The sequence below is a fragment of the Mus musculus genome, chromosome 19 (assembly GCF_000001635.26).
Source record: "Mus musculus strain C57BL/6J chromosome 19, GRCm38.p6 C57BL/6J".
NCBI classification, from domain to species: domain Eukaryota; kingdom Metazoa; phylum Chordata; class Mammalia; order Rodentia; family Muridae; genus Mus; species Mus musculus.
In genome coordinates this window covers 38,608,998-38,629,054 of record NC_000085.6, presented here as the reverse complement: position 1 = coordinate 38,629,054, position 20,057 = coordinate 38,608,998, and the positions used below count along the sequence as shown (strand labels likewise).

General features: G+C 42.9%; 1 protein-coding gene across 6 annotated transcripts in view; it reads right to left on the bottom strand.

The window, feature by feature from the left end:
* Plce1 (phospholipase C, epsilon 1) overlaps positions 1-20,057 on the bottom strand; it is a 304,072-nt gene that overhangs the window by 156,051 nt on the left and 127,964 nt on the right. For all 6 annotated transcript variants that reach the window (XM_006527394.3, XM_011247380.2, XM_011247379.2 and 3 more), the window contains one exon: positions 8,324-8,612. In XM_006527394.3, coding sequence (XP_006527457.1) covers positions 8,324-8,612 — 289 coding nt within the window. The remainder of the gene's footprint in view (positions 1-8,323; positions 8,613-20,057) is intronic.

The window sequence follows — 20,057 nt, the reverse complement described above, 5'->3', positions numbered from 1 at the left end:
GAGTTAGTGGACTTAGTAGAGGGGTGGCAGGTGTGGTACCCTAATAAAGAGTGGCAGCAGTATCCCCATCCCCATCAGTGACTGTTACTGTCTCAAGACTGATTGACAACTTAGCAGATACTGAGTTCCTTGTATACATCATCACACCCAGCCCTGAAAACAACTAGGCTTATTGGTCTGGTTTCCACTTGAGCAATGCAGAAATTGAAGTTCAGAAAAGGAGAGCTCTAAGTAAGAGCAGGGATGTAGAGACTGAAACCCCAGACAGTGAGGCTCAAGTTCAGTGCCACCTCGACAACAGCATATAAATCAGAGACTGGTATTCCCAACAGGACCAAGAGAGCCCGAAGTAACACTCCTTCATGGAGTGTTCATCATTATCTCATTTCAACAGAGCCTGTGTGCCTCCTCTCTCCTGATTTCATTTGACTGTGAATCCCTAAGGGTCTTCCGTATAACTACTGGCCACGGGCATACTGGAAATGAGGGGCTTGAACGCCTCAACATCTTCACATTGGCCTCTTTTCAAACTTCCAAGTGTAGTGTGTGCACACGGAAATAGTACATCAATGTAGATGACACATGAACGGCCTTTCTTGGCCATAACCGCTTTGATGGGAGATTTGACCCATTCTCCCGATCATTTTAAGTTGTGCTGTCAGTCTTGTTTACCTATTGAGTCTTTGTAGCTTCAGACTCAGTGCTTAGGCTCTCTCTTTAGCTCGTAGTTCAGAAGCAATTCTTGATTCCCCCGGTGAAATCCAGCTGTGATGTTCCTTTTCTGATTACATTTGCCTCTCCTTTATTCTGGGTGTTTTTTGTTGTTTGTTTGTTTGTTTGTTTTAGCATTTAATTAGCGACCCTGAAAATTTGTCTTTTAGAACTGTTTCTGCTCTCACTATTTAGCGAGGTTTGCGGGGAGAGCCTTGGCATCCAGTCACTGTTAGATTAGATCTTGGTGTACCATTTGGGATGACTCTGGTGGATGAGTTGACATTTTAATTTGAAACCGCCAGCGCTGCTTTGGCACTATGGTTCTCACCAATCACCTTTCTGGGTTCCCTGCTTAGAATTCAAAGGACCTTCTGTTATGGGACCTGCTGCCTTTCATCCTCCCTCCCTTCCTCCCGCGGCATCAACGCTCTCACTGAGATACAGGACGGAATGTTTTCTTTCCACAAAGCAATTTCTGGGGGCAAAATGAAGATGAAGAAGAGCGGACTGCCCCCTCAGGTTAGGGGCCCCATCTTCTGGCACGCTCATTCCTGGATCACAGCTAGCTGGCCAGATGCTGAGGTTTCCCGGGGGTAGATTCTATTCTTTGCATGATACCTGACTACCCGGGCCCCACAGCAGAGGCATTTTGTCATGTGCCCATCAAACTCCTGACGCTATGACGCATGGCCCCACTTCAGCTCAACAGCCCAGTGCTTTCTCACTTAGGGTGGTAAGGGCTCCTTCAGCTGGCCCAAGACCAAGCATTCCATTTTCTCTGGTATGGGAAACGATGGTCCACAAACTGCAGACTTCCTCATGTATTAGCATTCTTCCCATAGCTGACACCACTCTAGGCCACAGTGGACCGCTAACGAATATTTCTTAATTAATTAACTGCTACAGAAATATACTCAGCATCACATTAAGGTATATTTTTATCCAACAAATAATTTCAAGATAGCAAAACTAATAAGTCAGGTCGTTTCTTTAAACAAACAGAAAAGCCTGGAATTGGAGCTATGTGCATACCTTCTCAGCCTGGTAGGCATGCAAGGGCTAACTGTTTTGATTAGGAGGAAGTCAAGTGAGACAGCCGTTATAAACAGAGCTATTTGTGAGCTATAGTCATGCACTTCAAATGTGTGTGCTTTCCTACTATGATTTCTGGTTTTAATATTCAGAGCTATTAACTCTTGAAAAAGAACCTGATAGGATATAGTTATTGCAGTAAAAGCTATATATCTAATTTGAAAATGTGTTAGACTTTTCCATCAGAAGCAAAACACCCTCTATTTTCAAGTAAGATTCGATCTGTAAAGCACACTCTCTTTTTTATATCACTGTTCTAGCTATAGTCTAGCTATACCTTGAATAGTTAATCACAGATGTACAGACAGACATACAAGGTTATTAAAAATGAACAGTGGAGCTTTTCCTTCCCAATACATACTTTACATGTCAGTAACTACACTTTGAACTGGTTAACTGTCATATTTAATCTTGTCACTTACAAACAATGTAAGAAGGGACAGCTGTGTTTGTGGCACTGTGCATTCTATCAGCGCGTGCCATGTACACCCGTGAGAACATTCAATTGCGTGGTTTGAGAAATTCTCTTCACTACATCTTTATTTTACTTTCCTCTTTCAGCACTGAGTACTCCTATGGATTACTTTACCCTTTTCTCCTCATTTTTTATCTTGTCTGATGGAGATAATTTTGTCTTTGCTTTGGGAGAGACAGGTCTTTTAATACTGCCCAGGCCAGCTTCCAACTTGCCATCCTCCTGCCTGGGCCTCTCAAGGGCTGGGGTTCCAGGTTTGTACCAGCAGATGCCATTGCACTCGGATATTTTGTGAGTCTATTGAAGCTAAAGATTCTTTTGACTGCCATTTCCACCGTGTTAACCCGGGGAGAGATTCTAATGAGGAGAGCGGAAAGAGGGGTGTGGCAAACGGACAGGAAGGGAGAAAGATTAACTGGGTCAAACTAGTAGAAGTCTCTCTACTAAAGCATAGGCTCTGCCCTTGTCCATCTAGAAACAACTCACCCTTGCAATTAAGGCCATATCCTGGCTGATCAATGCTTTGTATCAGAACACGTCTCTTGAGGGCACGGAGAGACTGCCCAACAAATTAAGAGCGATTACCCTGAAACTTAGTTTGCTTTCTGTTACGGTAAAACACCATGTTCTCAAGCAACCTGCAGAGCAAATGGCTTATTTTACTTAACACTTCCATATCACACTCTAGCACTGAAGGAAGCCAAGGCAGGAACCTGGAGCCAGAAACTAAAGCAGAGACCATGGAGCAATGTTGTTTCCTGGCTTGCTCTCTGTGGCCTGCTCAACCTGCTTTCTTCTACGATCCAGGACCATATTCCTAGGGGTGGTACCACCCACAGTGGACTGAGCCCTCCCATATCAAACAAAAATCAAGAAAATGCCCTCAATTGAGGTTTTCTCTTCCCATGTCACTCTAAGCATGTACCAAGTTGACATTAAAACTAACTGTCACATTGCAAAATCGAGAGGATTGGAGTTCAGATCCCAGCTCCCGTGCAGCAAACTTGGCATCAAGAACACGCCTATCCTATGGTGCTGAAAACTCCTTCAGCTCCCTGAGTCCTTCTCTAGCTCCTCCATTGGGAACCCTGTGCTCAGTCCAATGGTTGACTAAGAGCATCTACTTCTATATTTGTCAGGCACTGGCATAGCCTCTCAGGAGAAAGTTATATCAGGCTCCTGTCAGCAAGTACTTCTTGGCATCCACAGTAGTGTCTGGATTTTTTTTAACTGTATATGGGATGGATCCCCAGGTGGGGCAGTATCCTGGGGACTAAACCACCAAGCAAAGAGTACACATGGAGGGACCCATGACTCCAGCTGCATATGTAGCAGAAGATGGCCTTGTTGGACATCAATGAGAGGAGAGGCCCTTGGTCTTGTGAAGGCTTGATGCCCCAGTGTAAGGGAATGCCAGGACAGGGAAGTGGGAGTGGGTGGTTTGGTGAGCGGGGGGAGGGAGAATGGGATGGGGGGTTGGAGGGAAAAGCAGGAAAAGGGATAACATTTGAAATGTAAATAAAGAAAACATCTAATAAAAAATAACCATTGATAAAAATCTCAAAAAACAAAATAAAACAAAAAACACACCTATCACCCAGGCTCTGAAGTATGGAGACACAAGTATTGCTGTGACCTTCTGGCTTCCAGCCTGGCCCAAAACATGAAAGGGGAAGACTGTGCCTCAGTGAAATAGGCAGAGAGCAACCGGAGACCTGGCACTTTCCTTCAGCCTCTGCACATACATGTGTATGCATAAACAAATAGATTGTTAATATCTCTGAGTTTCGGAACCTTTTTTTTTTTAAGCCAGCTTTGATTATAGTCTGGTTGTTGGCCATCTTCAGACCATCCCATAAGCTACGGCGAAGCTGGAAGTCTACAGAGCCCTGTGTGAGCACCTCCTGACGTGGGCATGGTGATGATGAGCTGCTAGACAGCATTTACCCCAATTTTTTTCCTTCAGGTTGCTCCAATCCCCATTTGTAACCCAAGCCACTTCTAGGAAGTGGGTTCTACAGATCTTCGTTAGCTCATGCACGCCTGGGAAGAAAGACCGGCACAGCATGAGCCTTCCCTGCACCCACCTCACTTTCTCTCTTAAATTGTGGTAAAATATCAAAAACATTAGCGATTCTCCCCTAACGTTTTTGAGTAGTGTTCCCAGGCATTAAATACAATCACACACAGCCACTTCACTACCCATTTCTAGAACTGTCCTCTTGGAAAACTGAGTCTGCCCACTAACTCCACATCCGCCGTTGTCTCGGCTTCCATAATAGCCGTTCTACTTTCTGCCTCTGCCACCAAGACCATGTGCCTTGTACAAGTGGAATTTTCTGTCTCCTCCTTTGTTTCCACCTCCCCCCCCCCCGACCCCCCGGTTCATTTTCACAGACTTCAAACATGAATTCTCCCTTGGAGAGGTCATTCTTTGACCCTCTTCCTTCCCTAGTTTCTCCAGGGAAAAGATCCCGTGCTTTTCCGTCTCTCTCACTCTGTTCCATTCATGAAAGTAACTGGGGAATTTTCCCAGTTCTTCTACCCAGGTATGAGCATCGAAGTTCAGCTGACCATAACCAAGAACGAGAGCTGCCACCATGTAAAATCTCAGAACTGGCTGAAAGTGAGTCCCAAAAGCCAGTACAAGTCTTAACTCTTCATTCATCTTTAGTGACCATAATTTCTTCTTGACAGGAAATGCCATTTAACCCACTTCTGGTGTTTCCCACCCAACACCCCGCTGGATCAACTTTCAACATCCCACGTTCGAGTGTGTAGATTTCTGCTGTGCAAAGACTGAAGGGATTCTGAGAACTAAAGTCTAGGAACTAACTCATACTTAGTGCTGCTTCTCTGAGAGAGTGTCCAAAGGCTCGCACAGCTCCTGAGAAATGACCTTACAGAACACGGTCTGCTTGAAAGCTGGAGACTGAGTGTGTCTTGTGCCTTCTTTACCAGTTTCTTCTGCTTCCTGGTTTTCTTTACACAGGGTCTTGTATGGAGCGGAGGCTGGTCTCAAACTAAATATCTTGGTGCCTCAGCCTCCTCAGTGCCATATCCCTTGAACTTTATGATCAATCTTTCATTAGCATTTTAAACTTGGAAGCTGCTGACCAAATCCGTGCCACAGGGCACATACTGAACAATAATAGAGGGGGCCAACTGAAGCAGAGCCCTCAGGCACCGCCTCCATATTCACTGAATCACTCGTGGTTCCAGACCTACTACACAAGATTAGGATTCGGCATATTCTGACAATACCTTGTGCTTTTTTTTTTTTTTTAAGATTTATTTATTTATTTATTATATGTAAGTACACTGTAGCTGTCCTCATATACTCCAGAAGAGGATATCAGATTTCATTACAGATGGTTGTGAGCCACCATGTGGTTGCTGGGATTTGAACTTGGGACCTTCGGAAGAGCAGTCGACGCTCTTAACCACTGAGTCATCTCGCCAGCCCCTACCTTGTGCTTTTGAAGCTTTGTGTGTTTGTGTTTTCCTCTTTAAATATTATTTTTTAAACTAAACTAAATATAGTTTGTGAGACAGGGTCCTCACAATGTAGCCATGACTGGCCTGGAACTCTTTTTGTAGAACAAGCTGGCCTTCCTTTGGAAATTTAAATTAATGAAAATCACATGCATTTGCTGTTGTACAATATAATGCTTTGACATACACATACACCATAGAGTGGCTTATTGGTATATGTGTGTGTGTATGTGATAAGAAACTAACTTGTTTTTATGCATATTTCCCACTACTGCCTATCGAAGAAACATATATTTAACAAAGGCACTTTGAAATGTTGCAAACTGCATGGAAGAGGGCCCTGAAGCTGAAATCAGCCTACAAGATAGCAAACTAGAAACAACAGAAATAAGGCCAGAGGAGGGAAAAAAGGTCAACCAGCCTACGGTAGTATTTAGAAGTCTGACAGTTATTAGGAACCATTAAGAAGCTATAAACAGAAAATTAAACTCCACCTCTTGCTTAAGAGAGCAACTGAAAGCTCTTACGTTAGCTAATGGGCTAGCATAGCTCATGAGACGCTATTCTGACCAAGGAAGTACAACAGCAATCAAGATCAAGTTACTATCACGGCAGCAGTCATGCTGGCCAGTTTTTACTTTCACAGGTCTAAGGGGCACTGTTTGCGCTCCTAGTTGGAACCCTAGATATTCTAGAAGTCGAAAGAAAATAGCTTAACTGACTTCTTTTATTTCAGGCTGATTCATTTGTCTGATGTAACTCCATCTCCTCCCTTTGAACACTTTAGAGTCTTTTACATTCCTTATATAATACTCGCCACAATTATGTATTAGTCTCTAGCTATTTCATGCATACAAGTCTTGCCTCCTTGTAAATATACATAACAGCAAGCAAGATGACTGGCAACACTTCAGGGGGATCTTCCATAACATCTTCAGTCTACAGGGTGTACAGTATGTGGAAAGTTTGGGATGGTGAGCTCACGTGATGATGTTTGACTGCCGCGCAGTCAAACGCATTGAAACCATGCCAATTCCACATGCTAATCTCGGCTTAATGTCTTGAGAAGAGCACCATGGAAAATGTTGACTTGCTAGTGTCTGGGGGCCCATCAGAGCAGAGAAACCTTTAACCCTGTGGTGGTGGTTACTGTAGACAGTGTATGTTCCATGAGGGTGGCGATGTATCGCTAGCACCAACTTCCTCCATATTACTGTTTCAGATTCCTATTCCTGTATGGTGTGCTTTAAAGCCAATCCCCCACAAGTTAAGGTGATAGCAGAAAACCATCCAACGTAACACTCAATATGGTATACCAGGAGGAAGTACTATTTCTATTAGACATGCCAAGGGTGAACGTGAGGGAAGGACACGCCAGGCTGAAGATCAAGGAGCAAGGTCACTCACTAGCCGGCGGCTAGCCCTGGTCTGAGGGCTTGTGGTAGAGGGACATCGTCACTCTCTGTGACAGAGCAGCCGGATGTCAGATGGAGCTCTCGGGCAGCCCCCAGGCAGTGAAACACAACCTTGCATGGTCCCTGTCTGGTTGGGAGCTTCCTGCCAGGGAAGGTTGCCAAGCAGTTTGTGACAGCTGTGTAGTGAGCAAGTCTCCGAGGTTCTCTAGTGCACTGACACTTCTGACTGGCCTGCCTGTGTATCGTGTGAAGTCACAGGGAAGTCTGGATGCTTCAGCACCGTTTTCCACTGGCCTCCATTTCTCTGAGCTACCCCTGCCTTTCTGGGCTTTTACAGTGGGACACATTGAAGAGTGATTCTTTTCTTTTCTTATCATCAGAAACCTATTGGTTTTGTATGTAAGGAATATCTAGGTTTCACTCTGTTGCCAAGCGCTGCTGATTTTCAATGCAGTCATAAGATCATATTTACTTGATAACATCTTGTCACTCTAATTGACATCTCTCATGGATTATTGCGAGAAGAAACTACCCTCTGTGTGTGTGTGTTTGTGTGTGTGTGTATGTGTGTGTGTTTGTGTGTGTGTTTGTGTGTGTGTGTATGTGTGTGTGTGTATGTGTGTGTGTGTATGTGTGTGTGTGTGTGTGTGTGTGTGTGTGTGTGTGTGTGTGTGTGTGTGTGTGTTTAAATTTTAAAGATGAATGAGATGGTTCTTTAGGAAAGATGCCACAAAGCCTGAACACCTGAGTCCAATCACTGGAATCCATGTGATGGAAAGACAGATCAAAGTCTGACAGGTTGTTCTCTGAGCTCTAGACACACAATTGTAACACACATGCACTCATTCACCTACCCTCACATGCAAAATAAAAATAAAAAATAAAGCAAAGGTAAAATTTTAGCCATCTACTTATTTTTGGAAAAAAGATGAACTTTAAAATATTAATACTCATTTAAGTTTTAAGGAACTTAATTATTCTATGTACTTAAAACAGTTACTTTTGCTTCATCTTCTTTCATCTTCTTAGAGTTTATGACAATTTTCCACCAGCAGTTGCATATTGGATTATGATCATAGACTATTCTCTAAAGGCAAATATGAAAAGTTGAAAATGAAATTCCAAACATTACCTTTCAGCATTATTCGTCCAGTGGATCCTCCGAAGGAACTGAGAAGGCCACTTCTTGCTCCTAAAGATGTAGTTGCCTCTAGAAGAGAACCGGTGATGTACTGAGCTATGGATGTCCTTTGGAGGGTAGCACGGAATTCACATTCAGTGTCTCGTACACACTGCTTTAAGCAGGGACCATCTTCAATCCTTCCATGGGCTGTCTCAGAGTTTGGGAGCTGTGTGGAGCAATGGAGAAGAGATCCAACCGTATCTTCTATTTCTTCCCCTCTTCTCACGGCACTGTAGATCTGTGAATAGCACAAAGCACAGGAAGTATTAATCTAGTTTCTTAGAAAAGCAAATTAACTTGTTGACAAGATGCCAAGATGACTTATTAAGAAAGAAGGCTCAGTCGGTCTAAGCACAAACACCTTTGAGCTCTGCGCTCATGCATTAACCTGAACATTCCACAGACACCATTTATTTGGAGAAGCTCTGTGTAGTTATGAAATAGGCCATTCAAACAACTCTGCTATCAAACAGAGCACTTAGAGTTGCACCAACCAAAAATACATTCAGCTCAAATTTCTCCTCCTCCACAGGAGAGCATTGCTCTCCTGTAGAGCCACAAGGACAAACCTTTCTCTCATCCTTTTGGGCTCTCCTACATGACTGACCAAGTCTGCCTGTTTCCATCTCTGCCTCAATCTGACCTCCATAGGGAATTCTTGTTCCATGAACAAAGTAAGGCAAAGATGAAAGGGGTGCGGGGAAGGCTTCCCTTATGGATATCCACTTCCTGTCTATCAGGTAGCATCTGAGCCTTTGACCATTTTATTCTCTTCTTCCTCCCTCTTCTCCACATTTAAAGAGTTAGTCCCTGCCCAGTATTCCAGTTCTGACATTTTCTTGAATCCTTCTCCCTTGAACACTTATACTTGAACACCAAGTATGCTCTGATTGGAACAGATTCCCAAACATGTCTTCTGCCTATTCTAATGTAGTCCTTCAACATGCATGGACACAGACACAACATGCATGGACTCAGTGTGATTCACTGTGTCAGAAACATATGGGCAGATGCAAAGGGTACAACATTCTGCTTGCACTGTAGTTATCTCCACATTGCTTGGAAGAAGAGGCCTGGCTATTGTGGAGTTCAACAATCTTGCAGGGAGGAACTGTTGGTTTGTCTGAGATGTCCTGGAGTTTTTTAGAGTCTTTGAGATCGTATGTGAACAACATGGAAAAAATGTCACACCAAGGGACACCTGTAGCTTTGTAAAGAAGGAAGGAAGGGACGCTACTTGACAGTGAATTCATCATGACACCTTGAACAGCTTGCTTTGCTTTATTCGCAGTTACTGTGTCAGGTCTGGGGAAATCAAACATCTTACAGAGATCAGAGTCCTGCAATGCTCTTGTGGCAATGGATGTCTCTTCATTGTGCTGTACGCTCCAAATTTTACCTTTAACTGTGGCTCTTAAGAGGCCCCAGTATTAGGTCCTTATGAAACCCTGTGGTAAAACCAAAGCCCCACAGCATTCAAATTAGAAAAACATAGATTTCTACTCTCCTTTCCTCTGCACGCTGATACATCCCTGTCACTTGGAGTTTGAATAAGAATGCTTAGTTTTAATCTCTGTCATTAGAGTTCTGTAGACCAGTGCATCCAAGTGAATGGTGTGTTGAGATTGCATCCAGATTCTGAGGTCATGTGTGTGGGATAAATACCTGGTTCTGCTTTGACTGGTCAGAGAACTGGTCATGAACACAACAAGGGTAAGTTACTTGAAGGTTTTGAGCCAGGATCCTCCTCTGTAAAGAGGGGCCAATAATACTCAGTTCTTAGGGATATCGTGGGATCCACTAAGGAAACTCCTCTGGCATACCTGACTTTGTGTTAAGAAATAGCACCCATTACAGTTGGGTAACTCTTTAAGAGAGAATGCACTCCTCCTCAAGAAATGATGAGAGATTGTTAACAAGAGAGCAAGTCTACGTTATTCAGCATGATTTATTGTTGTGTTTTATGTGTGGCTACACAATGTCATCCTAACCCTATCTGGGCAAATGCAGAACTTAGCACATGACTTTCTTCTCAATGTCTGTCTTTTCTTAGACATCGATGTCCTTAAAGAAGGAGGGAAATCTCTATTGTCACCCTGTCCTATGTACTAAACCATACAGACAATCCACACCACAGTTAGTCCCCCACAAGTTCAGGAATAGATAGTCCAGATGTTCAAGGGCAGGAATCCCTTTGGAGAACTAAGAAAGGCCCCATAGGAAAAGCAGGGCTCAACTTTAGCCTTGGAGAACAGTTGTGACTTAAATTGCAATGAGTGGAGGAGGTAATTCCGGAGAGAACCCAAGTGATGAGACTGGAAAATGGAGCCTCTGTCCGGTCAATAGCGAACAGAGCAGGATGGACAGAGCAGAGATGGGGGAGGTGTTAATTTGCAATGAGGAAGGCCAGACAGCCTGATCACAGAGAGCCTTAACTGTTATAGCAAAGAGTTCCAACCCGTTAGAGGTTGCAACCCCTTACACTTGGTATTTGTTTGTTCTCAGAAGAGGAATGAGGCTAAAACAGTTTTGTTTAAAAAGATGAACAGACAGTTCCCAGTTACTAATAGGTTGCCTACTTTCTTTTCATGCCAAGCTGCCCCAAAGGCTTACTGTGTCCACAATCATGGCTTTATGAACTATACTTATTATAATACTTTCATAGATATCTAATGGCCTATTCAGTCCTTCTCCAGCTTTTCCAATGTGCTTTTCCCAAACCCTTAGAAAATAGAAGGAATGACATGACATACAGACATCTTGGTCACAGAAACATAGTCACAGTAAATAGACCCCATCTGGAGATTTAATCAGTCCAACAGAATATTAAAAACAACCAGTAATGTTGTAAAGACATTTATTTTGTTTTGGTTAATTGCATGTTTGAGTGTTTCTCATGTTATTTGACCAATAATTGTTTTCTAAGGAACACTTAACCTACAGGTGAAGCTTGGTACAGTACAATTTGTTCATAGCTAATAGACTTCTGTTTCCAATTCCTCAATCCTGGTGGAATCACTGACATACTCTCCCCACTCCCACAACTCTTTTTAAGTTCATTTCTCATTATCCCACACTTCCATGTCCACCTGCTCTGATTTTCTTTTACCGTGCCTTCAGGAAAGTTATCATGCAATAGGAAAGTGCCAATAAGTACCTACTATAGGAAGGTCATAATGTGACAGCCTCGAGCCAGATTCAGGCATCAGATTGGCTTCATCAAACAGTATTTCAATATCAGTGAAGTTTATATGTACATGTGAAGCTGCAACATTTCCTCAAACCTGAATAGTCTCATAGCACTGAGCTTGCCACAAATTATCACGTGGCAGGACTTCTCTACTGTCATATGGAGCAACATGTTTTACTGGTCGGCACCAGTCTACCTCTCTTTAGTTATCATATTTGTCCAATATCTCATTATTGGTGACATATATGGTGTGGCCCCTTCTTTCAGTGATTTGTGGAGAGGGTATAGATTTATACAATAAGTATGCATGGAGCCTTTCCAATATGTCCGATCTGTGTTCTTTCTGTGTTAAACGAGTGTATATGGAGAAAGCCAGTTTGTACTGCCAAAGGGTTTCACCCCACACTATACAAGCTGCCAAGGGAGGAAAACCACCAACAGTCTTATCTTGCTGTGATGTCCATGAACTTACAATGACTAGCATGACAAAATATCCCTAAGAGTACAACAGTGGCACTCATAGCTTAGCAGTAACCAACAGCTCTCTAATTAGACTTCAGGCTTCCTCAACAGGAGGGAAAGAAGGCGTGATACTAGAACCTAGGTGAGCACATGGGACTTCTGAAGTTATGGATCTATGAGGAGAACCAATTGTGGCCACTCTGCTAAACCTGAGCATCCTAAATGTATCCTAAATACTTACCATTAGACCCACGAGTGGGTGTCGCTCACATCCCTCTTCGAAGAACCTTCTCTTTGCAACAGACAGAGCTCATTATAGAAAAACACAGCTGGACAAAGCGTAGGCAACAGTTCATCATGGGGTGCTTAGCCCTAATGGATACATCTATAGCACAAGTCCTACACCAAAGGCTCAGGGTACATCTTAGAAAAGGGAATGCAAAGATTATGTTTTTTTGTTTTTTTAAAGTCAGAAAACCAGGAGTCTGTGGTTCTGTGAGATTGTGTTTCCTAGAAATAACAAGGAAGCTTCACCCATGATATCTCAGTAATATGTCTACCTACACAGGACCTGAACAACGGCAACAGCAATGGACATGTTAAAGTGCAAGTAGAAAATCTTGCAGAGCCCCTAGACAAAGAACTATGGGCATCAGGGAATGCTGTGAGCAGGATTAGTCTTCCCCAGGGCTGAGACCCTTAATTAGTTCTCCAATACCAAGTAGCCAGTCCTGAGATCAAATACACACAAATGACACAATGAGCTCAGCAGGTTGTGATTACATATTTATGTTTGTATGTGTATGCATACATAAATTCTCCTCTCCTCCCTCTCCCTCCCTCTCCCTCTCCCCACCTCTCTCTCTCCCTCTCCCTCTCCCTCTCCCTCTCCCTCTCCCTCTCTCTCTCTCTCTCTCACACACACACACACACACTAACAGTCCATAAATTTGAGAGGAAGTAAAGCAGTACACAGAAGAGATTGGAGGGGAGAAATGATGTAATTATATTTTAGTTAAAAAATACAAAGGGAATAAGAAGGCTGTGCCTCACCTTACGTAGAAAGTGAAGTGTTCTAAGAATGAACATCTAACCTGCCACCATCTCTATTACCCTCACCACCAAAGCCCAGAAAGAGGATCTGAGTTAATGAGCCTCAGGCATACCAATATTCAACAAACAAATTCAAAATGTTTAGTAGGAAAATGCCGAGCTATGGACAGTATGGTAGTAGACGTGGTAATAATCAGGGACCATGCCAAACCAAGTCACCACATCTTACCAGATCACTCCCTTATAAAAAGGAAGGGGTTGTGGAGCAGTACTCAATGCTTACAAAGGCTCTGGGGCGTTGCTTTGACTCCTAGCTCTCCGCCCTGCTTCCCAGCTGTGTGATTTTCCTCCGATGCATCCCTGCTGTGCATTCGGACGCTCAGTTACTCTCTCTGCAATGCATGGACTCGGGAATATCTGCCTCATAAAGCTGAGACTAGAATTACAGTCTCTGATAAAGATAACACATTAAAAGAGCACCTGGCACTTAGCCAGTGGTGACAGGACAGTGGTGGCTGCTGACTGTGGTAGCTATTAAACTTGCTGTTCATTCTCTCCTTGCTAACCTTGGCTAGCCTTGCCATTTGCAAGTGATGGGAACTTACTCAAGCAGAACCTTACAAAACTATTTTTTGTAACGGGGTTTGCTCTCTCTTGTTGCTTCAGGCTTTACAACGACTACCATGTGAAGAAGCCTCCATTAGCCAGCTGGCAAAGGAGACTCTAGCTCACTTGTTTCTCTCATCCCAGCTGATGTTCTGCGGAGATCTAGCCTCACAGAGAAACCATCCTTGTTCCTCCACTTCCAATTCAGTTGCGCCATAGACATTCAAGACATAGATACTAGACTATCTACGTGGCTACGTAGATACTAGTAGATCTAGACTAGGAAAATAGCCAGATAGTTCACACAGTCATGGAGCAAGTACATGACTGCTGTGCCACTACAACAGGCAACAGGTGAGGTGTTGGGCACATCCGTGTTGACCCCACATGGTAACTTTGATTTGATTGATTTTATTTTACAGATGAGAAACATAGCTAACCTTATACAACTAATCAATGACTAAAGCAAGCATAAGAGTCACAAGTATCCTACTCCTTTCCCTACCTTTAATCTATTGCCCCACATACAGTCACACAGCTCAGTTGTAGGATTCAAGATCCTGTTGTTATTTGGCAAGAGGTTTTAGCAATACTAACACTGATGTTGTTATTCATACTTTTCCTTCTTATGCTAAATTACTTTTAAAATAGTCAAGTTGTGACTAATGGATGACCAAAAGTGTTTCCTTTATATGGGGATTTATAGTTTTGAAATCACAAAGTGAAAAAGCATATAAACTTTATCCTGTGTGATTAATGTGGTAAGAGAATGTGCTGAAAAGAAGGCAGACTACTGCCCTACATGGGTCAATATTATTTTTGAGATAAAATAAACATGTCACAATATAGCCACCGAGCTTGCTAAATAGCCATGTGCTCCTTCCTTCAGTTGTTTGACCATCCATTTGTGTTTACTGAGCACACGTAACGAGCCTTGTCAGACTACTGGCAATCCACGAAGAAGTGCCGTGTCAATAGGGAAGCTGACAGGAAGCAAGCAAACCAAATAAATTCATTAACACTTGGTAGCTGACAGGCATGATGATGGTCTGAGTTCACATTCAAAGAACCCACACAGAGACAGATGCACGCCTGTAATCCTTAGCATAAGAGTCGAGGCAGACACGGGAAAGTCTTCGAAGCCCACAGGCCGACTCGCTTTGTGTACACAGTGGCAAACAACAAAAGACCCTCATCAGCAGTAAACAAAGTACAGAACAAGAACTGCCTCAGTACAGGGGAACACCAGGGCCAGGAAGTGGGAGTGGGTGGGTGGGAGACTTTTGGAGTAGCATTGGAAATGTAAATGAAATAAATACCTAATTTTTTAAAAAAGGAAAAAAAAGATGTAGAGCTAGTAAATTAGTTTAGATTATGGGGAAAAAAAAAAAGAACTACCATCCAAGGTTGTCCTCTGACCTCCACACTCATACACTATTGCACGTATGAGCCTGCACTCACAAATATGAACATATACACACATATAAACACACACACATTGAACTCACTATGTAGACTAGACTGACCTCAAACTCACAAAGTTTGTCATCTGTCTCTGTCTCCCAACTGCTAAGATTAAAGATGTGTACCACCATGCTCAGCACCTCAATTATATTTTTTAAAATTGCGGACTGGGTTGGAGCTAGAGCTCATTATAGAACAACTGCCTAGCATGAAAAGGCCCTGTACTCTAACTCCAGTCCTGAAAACAAAAGCATAGTGTTCTATATTCTCAAGGAGTGTTTTGAATGTCTTTTAGGTTTTGCTGACATTTCTGTAAGTAAAAACAAAAAACAAAATGGGAAACTAACCTAAGAGTCTGTATTGAGCCATTGTCAACTTTTAGAGATTTAAGATTTATATAATAAGATCAATGCTGTATTAAGTATGAGTACACTTCAGCCACTTAATGAACCTCTCCACAGAATTACACTCATCTCACTGTGACAAGTGCTGCCAGGGTTGGTTGGAACAAAATGACCTTAATATTTTAAAGCCATTTGCTAAGTGCCATTCTTGCATAGGGGATGCCATGAAGAAACCAATACCAAGGCACGGAGTCTAGATCCAAAACAGAATAAAATAAGTAGAGTGAAGGCAAAGACGGCACCATGATGCAGATGGGAACACAGCCAAGGACTGAAGAGCTCTAAGAGGCACAATGCAGCCACACATACCACATTAGCAGACCTTACTCAGGAAGAAAGCTTGTTCCTCTCTACAGAGAGAAGGGACTTTGTCTTCACTTGAAGAAATGGCCAAAAGGAGTCAACTTTATACAGTTTTGTTTCCAGAGCTGTCTCTCTGGAACCAGAGTTATAGAAAATGATGTTTTAGGTCCTGCCAACACACCTTCAGAAATCTTCCAATAGAAAGAACACTTATACTAAGTATACTTAGTCTACATAGGGGTCCATTGACTGCACCATGCTTGCTATTACATCAACATTTCTGGTGTGTACAAAATGAGCCAAGTACTGAGACAGAGTTCTATGTAGGCCCCAGAAGAGCTAATTAAAGAGGTTCTGTCATGACCACCATTTAGAAATAAGGTGCGCATGGTTAAAATTTGGTGACAGGATCCTATAACTTTAGCACAGGGCTCTAATTACCAAGCAGTTTGCTATAGATGGAAAAGCATGCTCTGTCCAGAAAGAAACAACCTCCGAAGAGACCTCCTCTCTTTACTCCTACTAGAAGCTCAGCTCATGGGGACTTTGTTTTTCCTCGATATACGTCCAGAGCAGTGGTTGGTGTTATCTCAATAAACACCTCCTGATTCATGAATGAGTCTCTCTAATACATCTTCAACACAAACTTCCTGAGAATCTCTCAACTTTTGGGGTCATGGATCCACTGGATTCATCTGAACCACAGATGACACTATCAACTCTATTTGACGCACATTAGATGTAAAAATCACATTAAATTACATCAGGTCCTCACAAAGTATTCAGAACAGCTATTGCCAAATAAGACTGTCATTGTTACTAACAAATTGTGGCCAGTCCTGAGAAATGCATTCATAGTTTTAAGTACTATTCCACTGTATGTTGATTGATGCAGAGTAAAGAATACTAATCTTACCCATTTTTAATTATAAATTTTCATAAAATGATTATTTGGAAGGATCAAAGAGCCTCATTAAACCCAGCATATGGATTTATGAATTGCCTTTCCTAAATCAAGTTAATCCAATAAACATTGTTAGACTTATAGACTTTATAATGAATGACTGAGATTAGTTATTCAAAAAAAGACCATCGTAGAGACCATTCACTCTCTATCTCTTCCACTCTCAAGACAGGGTCTCACTAGGCAAACCTGGCTGACTTGAAACCTGCTATGTAGACCGGAACCCACAGAGACCCCCGGTGTTGAGATTAAAAGCTTGTGTGGTCATACCTGGCTCAATATGCTTTCTGTTGACACAAGATGGGCAGCCTAGACTGTCACCAAAGTCCTTTAAGAGTTTCTGTTCTCAGCCATACACTCAGCTGAGCCTGGGCAGGAGCGTATTAATTGGCCTTAAAGAGTGATTGATTTTTACACATATAGGTGTTTGTTTGCCTGTGTGTCACATGCATGCAGAACCTGCAGATGCCCATGGAGGCATTAGAATCCCTGGAACTGGAGTTACAGATGATAGTGCGTCACTATATGAGTGCTAGGAACCAAACCCAGGTCCCTGGAAGAGCAGCCAGCACTCTTAACCATTGAGCCATCTCTCGGACCAATTTTGCTTATTTTGATGATCATTCTTCTCTAATTCAGATCGACTCTTATGCTCCCTCCTTCCTATCAGTGATGGTCAATGTCGGCGATCACATCAACAGTGACAGTACATCTACTTCTAACAGCACCCTGTCCTCCCCTATGCTAATGCTTTTTAGAGTATCCTGGGCTAGAAAAACAAATAATCAAGAGCTATTGAGCTCTGTTAATCATAAGTAATAGGTAAATAATAAGATGGGGAATCTCCCTTCCAGAATATAATAAAAGATGCATAGAGTGAATTGGTTTGGAATTCCCTTTTATTGGCTTCTCTCGATGGCTGGAATCTAAAAGCAGTGTTCTAGAAGGTTCTAGAGAATTCTCAAAGGTTGAAGACAATTTCTCATGGAGTTTTCATATGTCAACCAAAGGCAACGATTTAAAAGACTATCAAATTGCCTAGGGGCAAAGAAAAACAGGAGGGGTGGCGACTGCAGTGGCTTCAGACCTAACGAAGAGGACAGGGAGCCACATTTTGGCAGCAGTCTGTGTTTCCTCTGTTCTTGATTCCACATTCCATTCCAGAGTCTGTGTGGAGAATTCCATTCTCCTGAGAGTATTTCAACCAAGCACAAGACACTGACCAAACACAATTCCAAAGAGCCAAAAATAAAAGCTTTGCAAGCACCATGCCAGTTCGCTGGAGTTGTTGCACCGACTCCTACAGGAAGCAAACCGAAGCTTCCTTACCATGGGAAGCTTCTCGGGACTGTAAGAGGACGTCCCATTGGTGACAATCTGGGAATTTCACAGCAACAAATACCCTTTCCCCAGAATTCCTTCCGGTCCACACTGCTTCCTTCATCTGGTCATCAGCAAGGCAAGCATTTTCTTTCTGGTGCTACAACCACACTCAAAGCAAAACCTTATAGTGATGCTTCCTACAAGCCACAGAAGTCACTGGTTGCTTCTTTACCAAGCTGTTGGCACCATTGCTTATTGAACCCCTTGCTCCCAGCACAGGAGCACACCGGAAATAGCAGAAACAGGGTACAATGGAGAAATAATTATAGCCTTATGTAGCCTTGGATCGCAAAAATAAGGGCAGCAGACCATCAGTGGCAGTATTGCCTGGGACTTGTCAGGACTGCAATCCCAGATGTGCTGAATCAAAAACCCCAGATCCCTTCCACAGGAGGAAACACATGCCTGGTAGTGAAAATCTGGCCAAGAACCTGCAAGGGAGGCCCTCATAGACCTCACAGCTGAATCCACTACTACTATTTTTGTTAAATAGACATAGTATCAAACTGCCCTCTAAATTCATATCTCAGTAGGCATGAGTGCAGTGGATGGCAGTTAATGCAGAAACTCACAAAAAGGGGCAGAAAATAAGTATCTCCAGAGAGCGCAGCCACAAATGGGAGGAACATCTGTATAGCCTCATCCCTGCAATGCTCAGGGATCATCTCAGAAGTGACAAAGATTGGACAGCACGCAAGGGACACAGTGTCTTCTGGACCTGGATTCATGAATTCACATCCACTGTGCTACACAAGACCTGCACATGATCAAGTCAGTCAACACTCTAACGGGTGACTCCCCTTTCCTGACTCCCCTCTCCTGCTTGGGAAGTTGATAGTTGATAGCTGGAGGAGTCCATTTTCTCTAAGGTTGTGGCTACCAGTAGGCCAACCACATTCCGATGAATGGCCCCACACACTCATATATATATATACGTACATATGTGTGAGTGTGTGTGTGTGTGTGTGTGTGTGTGTGAATATGTTCAAAATATATTGAATGCATGGATAAAGTTATCAATCGATTAATTAACATAACCATATTTAAAAACAAAACAAAACTCTGAGACAAAAATACAGCAGTCTGTGTTAACCAGCTCTCCACAGAATTCTGACCCCTACCAGCACTTCAGATCTACAACCATGGACATGAAGGAAACTCTTATAGATTGTGCTCCTCAGATAATCCTTGCAAAAGGATGCTGCTGAAATCCTATTCATTGCTCATCCTTCAAAGCTCTGAGTTTAAATCCAGCATGGGCAAAACTAACAAGTGTCAGCTAGAGGGTGGGGAATCTCTTGCCGAACGATGTTACTCATGGCTGTGAATGTAATGGGCGGTTATAAAGGAAACTTCCAGCTTAATATCTGCTGAGATGAATCATGCCTGAGATACTTATTCTAATGGGAATTACCACAGGGATGAATCATGTCATCATGAGAAAACCTAGCTGCCAAGAAAGCCTCTGGACAAGAAAAAAATCAAATTAGGACAAATGAATTATGTTGTTAGGTTTGTGATGTCAGGAGGTGAATTAGGCCTTACAGACGGGACTGAAAGGCTTGACCTGCCAGGCTTCTTGTAGCTCTGAGGAGCAGTGGGTCATCTAGTGAAACACATGAGGACAAAGCCCCTGCAAGATAAAAACAAAGTCCCACAAACACGCTGTAACCGTGTTCCCTAGCTCAGAGTCCAGAGCTTCATGCTTGCTTGTCTGTACACATGGGATGCTCTGAGGGACAGAAAGTCCCGGGCATCCCACTGCTCAGGGATGCTGCAGGCTCTGAACAGAAAGAAGGAATCAAAGCCAATCCTAGGACCGGGCTATGTACTCTCTGTGTGTTACTCCTTTCA